Source organism: Cryptotermes secundus, unplaced genomic scaffold, assembly GCF_002891405.2.
Source record: "Cryptotermes secundus unplaced genomic scaffold, Csec_1.0 scaffold3148, whole genome shotgun sequence".
Lineage (NCBI taxonomy): Eukaryota > Metazoa > Arthropoda > Insecta > Blattodea > Kalotermitidae > Cryptotermes > Cryptotermes secundus.
In genome coordinates this window covers 22,610-28,632 of record NW_019726321.1, presented here as the reverse complement: position 1 = coordinate 28,632, position 6,023 = coordinate 22,610, and the positions used below count along the sequence as shown (strand labels likewise).

The following is a 6,023-nucleotide window of genomic DNA, read 5'->3' as shown; positions in this document are numbered from 1 at the left end:
AGAGGAATATCCTACATGAAATAAGAAAACGGAAGGCTAATTGGATTGGTCATGTTTTACGCAGAAACTGCCTTCTAAAAGAAGCTATCGAAGGAAAGATAGATGGGCGGATAGAAGTGACAAGAAGACGAGGAAGAAGACGTAAGAAGATGCTGGATGACCTTGGGGACAGAAGAGGATACTGTCATTTGAAGGAGAAAGCTCTAGATCGCATTAAGTGGAGGAATTGTTTTGAAAGAGACTGTGGACCTGTCATCTTGACAGATTACTGATGATGATGAACTATGGAATGTAGTTAAAAATACCTGAAATATTACATTTTTTTACATAAATTTTCTTTCTGCCCTGAGCAAGCAGTAATTATACATTAATTATGCTGATTATCATCACTGCAGCATTGACTTGGGAATACATACATACATACATACAACATACATACATACATACATACATACATACATACACATTTCATTGATCCAACATTCCTACATCGGCAGGTGAATATGAAACATATAAGGAGACATACATTGCGCAATGAAACTTGAGCAAAGAGACATAAAGCAATAATACGTACAGTTCAAAAATGACAAAGCAGTTAAATCATCTAGTATAACTAAATATGGGTATAAATACCGAAAATGAAGAGAATATGAAAGGAACTAATAATTTGATATAAACTTCTCTTAATACCTTTTCAAATTAGGATTACCTTGTGTGTAGAATTACTTTTACTCCAAATTGTTACTCCATATTTAACCAAAGAGTGAAAAAGTGTAAAATATATATTCCTCGTGGTTTGAATTTTAAGAATAGGAGATAATCTTCTCATTATAAAACAAAGTGTGTTTAGCTTAGGCAGTAAAATATTATAAGAGGCTTTCATATGCTGACTGTCCAGATGCAAGACTAAAATATATAAATTATCAGAGAACAAAAGTGAGAAATTAGTGTACATTGGGAATAATTGAGGCAACGCCAAAAAGGGTTTTTATGTGCTCAATTCTCGTCAACGTCAACTTCAACTCCCTGCTCCTCGTTAAAGTATTCAAATTCATTTACTTCCTCGTACTGCTGGTACTCAGACACTAAGCCGTCCATATTTGATTTTGCATCAGTGAATTCAATCTCATCCATCCCCTCACCTGTGTACCAGTGCAAAAAAGATTTGCGATTGAACATGGCTGTGAACTGCTCTGAGACCCGCTTGAACAGCTCATGGATGGCAGTGGTGTTACCAATGAAGGTTGCCGACATCTTGAGTCCTTTGGGTGGTATGTCACAAACGGCAGTCTTCACGTTGTTAGGGATCCACTCAACAAAGTAGCTGCTGTTCTTGTTCTGGATGTTCAAAATCTGTTCATCAACTTCTTTCATGGACATGCGTCCTCTGAAGACAGTTGTAACTGTGAGGTAACGGCCATGCCTTGGATCACAGGCGGCCATCATGTTCTTGGTATCGAACATTTGTTGAGTTAGTTCGGGTACAGTCAGGGCTCGGTACTGTTGGCTACCACGGGAGGTGAGAGGAGCGAAGCCGGGCATGAAGAAGTGGAGACGTGGGAATGGGACCATGTTGACAGCAAGTTTCCGGAGATCAGCATTCAGCTGACCTGGGAACCTGAGGCTAGTGGTCACACCAGACATTGTGAGAGAAATTAGATGGTTAAGATCACCAAATGTGGGAGTTGTGAGTTTCAGGGTCCTGGAGCAAATATCGTAGAGAGCCTCATTGTCAATGCAGTATGTCTGGTCGGTATTTTCAAGAAGCTGATGGACAGACAATGTCGTATTGTAAGGTTCAACGACAGTGTCTGATACCTTTTGTGAAGGTATGATAGAGTATGTGCACATTATCCTGTCTGGGTACTCCTCTCTGATTTTGGAAAGAAGCAATGTGCCCATGCCAGAACCAGTTCCACCTCCCAAGGAGTGAGTCAGCTGGAAACCCTGAAGACAGTCACAGGTCTCCGCTTCCCTCCTTACCACATCTAACACAGAGTCGACCAGCTCAGCCCCTTCAGTGTAATGACCCTTAGCCCAGTTGTTGCCAGCACCACTCACACCATAAACGAAGTTATCGGGTCTGAAAATCTGACCGAACGGTCCGGAGCGGACAGATTCCAGTGTGCCGGGTTCAAGATCCACCATTATGGCGCGGGGTACATAATTTCCACTAGATGCTTCACTGTAGTAGACATTTATCCTCTGAAGTTGAAAGTCGGAGTCACCATGGTAGGCGCCAGTTTGGTCGAGACCATGCTCATCAGAGATGACCTCCCAGAACTGGAGAGAAAAAAAAACATAAGATGAACTTCATGTCTACCAAACAGTCAATCATAAATCTAACAATTTCCACATTTGTTAATGTATTCACTTAATTTATTTTTGCTTAGGTTTGACCATGGGTTTGAGACATCCATAGCACAACTTGGACTGTCTCGCAAATATTGCTGAATATTACCAGAATAATATTCTTGTAAATGTCGGAAAAAATGAAAAAGTAACAAAGGTGGATGTTAAAGACCAATACTATTTCCTGGAATTTTCACCTGCTTGCATGGGTCGTATTCCAATGCTGAAATCATTATCTATACGTACGCATTCTCAGTTTAACCAGCTCTGTAATCTGTCCCAACAGTTTTATTAACTCCATTTTATTACATTTATGGGATAATGGGATTACATTATTGGGGATCATCAGTGTGGGTTTCGAAATAACTGATCAACTACAGATCAGATCTTTTGCATTCGTCAGATACTGGAGAAAAAAAATAGTACGATGAGACAGTACACCAGCTATTCATAGACTTCAAGAAAGCTTATGATTCGGTTAGGGGGGAAGTATTGTACAATATTCTGATAGAGTTTGGGATACCCATGAAAGTAGTTAGGTTGATTAAAATGTGTTTAAACGAAACGTATAGTAAAGTCAGTGTAGGTCAACTTTTGTCTGTTAAATTTCCTCTCCAGAATGGTCTAAAATAAGGAGATGCTTTATCGCAATCCTTTTCAACTTCGCTATAAAATATGCCATTAGGAAGGTTCAAGGAAACCAGTTGGACTAAAATTAAACAGGACACATCACCTGTTGACCTATGCTGATGATATGGATCTACTTGGTGATAAGGTAGATACCATAAAGAGAAACACACAAACTTTAATTGACGAAAGTAAAGAGGTTCGTCTAGAAGTAAACACGGAGAAAACTAAGTGTATGTTACGGTCAAGCCACAAAATGCAGAGCAAATTCATGACGAAAGATAGGAAACAGATGTTTTGAAAATGTGGCACAGCTCAGATATTTGAGGACAATGGTAACAGGTCAATACCTGATTCAGGAGGAAATGAAGGGAAGATTGAACTCTGTTAAAGATTGTTACCATTCAGTCCAGAAACTTCTGTCTACGCGTCTGTTGTCAAAAACTATAAAAATTATAATATTCAAAATTATAATTTTGCCTGTGTTTCTGTATGGGTGTGAAACTTGGTCTTTGACATTGAGGGAGGTACATAGACTGAGGGTGTTTGAGAACATTGTATTCAGGAGAATATTTGGACCGAAGAGAGATGTAGTGAGGGGAGGTCGGGGAAAACTGCACAATGAGGAGCTTCATAACTTGTACTCATCTCCTGTTATAATTAGAATGACCAAGTTAAAGAGGATGAAGTGAGTATGTCATGTAGCACGAATGGTGGACACAAGGAATACGTATAGGATATTGATGTGAAAGCCAGAAGCAAAGAGACCACAGGGAAGACCAAGGCGTAGGTGGGTGGACAATATTAAATGGATCTTAGAGAGATAGGATGGGATGGTATGGATTGGATAGATCTGGCTCAGGATATGGACCAGTGGAAGGCTCTTCTGAACACGGTGATAGAGCTTCAGGTTCCATAAAATGCTGGGAAATTCTGTAGCTGTAGAATTGGCGGCTCCTCCAGAAGGGCTCAGCTCCATGAGTAAGTAAGTAATCAAAAGTTCTTTCTTGTGTTAATCATAATATTGTGACGTGTTTGGGCTATGCAGGACTCCCGCTCCCCCACCAGCGCTGCCGCTGCTACGGTAACAGGCCAGTTGACACTCGGCCTCCCTCCCCCTCAGTGACGTATCAGCACTTCCAACTGTGACGTAACACGGGACACCGCTGTTGACACAGGCAACAGGGAACGGTATAAAATGCCTGCTGAACAGTATATGAAGAGAGAGTGTGATCAGGAGTGACACAGTGCGGATCGTGAAGTCGCCGCTTGCAGCAGAAGTCTAGCAGTAGCCGAGAGCTGTGGATGTAATTGTGATACTTACAGATGGCAGTAATTGTATTTGTGAATTGTGTGAGACCAAGTGTGCAATAAATTCGCTATATTCAATACGGCGTAAAGTTATTTGTCACGTGACATACACAAAACGTGACAATATCTTTTTATTGAAATTAATTTCTATGGAATAACTGGATAAAGTCCCATTTCAAGACAGGTGCACAAAAGTGGAGATAAAAATAAAAAATTGCGGTGCCAATGCGTTCTAAAATTTGGGAATTATAGAACACATTGTTTGGCAGGTATCAATAGAGTCCCCTTATATTTTCTTCTCTATACAATCGATTTACCAAAAAAATCTAACCATATTGTATTTGCAGATGACATTACATTCCAGCTCCTTCAGTTCAAGACTCTTCCAACCATTCTGAATGCATATTGGTACCTAAAGAACCGCAGGTTCATGAAGATCTCCAAATCACCTCAGTGCTCAGTGAAATAAAAAGTGGAGTTTAAAAGAAAACTTAAGACAATTAGAACACCAAACCGAAACTATAGCAGTTAAACTACAAGACATTAGCGAAACAATATGAAGACTGGAAATTTACAGCGCTCTTTCTGTACCAGACAGCCCTGAGTAAAACACAAGTAGAAGACTGAAATGATAACTAAGTGATCAAGAGAGAGAAGTACATGAATTACGCCACTGTGCATAACCCATTCACAAGCTACTACTTATTGAACAAACATTTTTACTGCTGATTCTGCAGATTATGTGTAATAAATGTATAAACAATAAAAAAGTAATAGAAAGAAATTAAAAAATCAAATACATAAGAAGACAAAACTGAACACGCCCAAATAACCTACTAAGTTATATGAACTACGATTCTTTTAGAAGGTCTTTAATATCTCCCATATATACAACATGTGTAAATCTTTACCTTAGCTCCAATCTGATTGCCGCACTGGCCAACCTGCAAATGTACAATTTCCCTCATTTTGTTCTGTCGCCTCTTCTACAAATATCGAATTCTGATCGGTGCAAGCAAATTGAAGTGAACTGGTCTGCAAAAGAAGCGGCGTCCTATCTGTAACCTATCTAGTTAATTTTCAACTGCTTGAATGACAGATCCACGTATTCGTCTAATTTGCATATATCCGGGACTAATCGCATGAAGTACATCGTTTCCATGGTTTTTCCTTTATTTGATTCAATGCTCCAACAGTTCTCCTATTGTTGCGTATTGTTTCATTGAATTGAAAACGGGTTTATACTGCTGTTTCATAACAATAGCTGGTATTTATAAGAGATTATTTCTAGGACTGGAATTATTTATGTAACAGAAATTGGACTTCATTAATTCTGTACAATACCTCACTTCTTTGGGTGAATTTAATTGTGCTCCCCTGTCATTGGCTGCTTACATAAACGATTTATCAAAATTATCAATAAAAATTGAAACATATAAACTTTAGATCTCAAGATATATGGATAAATACCGTCTTAAGTGCAACAAATTTTTATTGTAGTTTTTACTTCTTTTCCTCCTCCACACTACATGTTTCGGCCCTAAATGGCCATCATCAGGTGTGTATCACTCACGTAGCTGTTACACTGCTTTTTAAAATTTAAAATTACCAGTCTTTCTAATTGTATAAAATCTTTGTTAATCTACACGCGTCGATTTGATTTTTAAATTAGCACTTTTTAAAACTTAATTCAAGTTAAAATGTCTATAAGATCTCTGTTCTTTCTTTTTCAA

At 38.8% G+C, this 6,023-nt stretch overlaps 1 protein-coding gene across 1 annotated transcript; it reads right to left on the bottom strand.

The window, feature by feature from the left end:
• Positions 1-208: 208 nt before the first annotated feature.
• LOC111864217 (tubulin beta chain) lies at positions 209-5,578 on the bottom strand. Its single transcript, XM_023851303.2, has 2 exons — positions 5,202-5,578; positions 209-2,283 (listed from the first exon to the last, which is right to left on the bottom strand). The coding sequence occupies exons 1-2, from the start codon at positions 5,256-5,258 to the stop codon at positions 997-999; spliced, it is 1,344 nt and encodes a 447-aa protein (XP_023707071.1). The 5' UTR covers positions 5,259-5,578; the 3' UTR covers positions 209-996.
• Between the last annotated feature and the right edge of the window lie 445 nt (positions 5,579-6,023).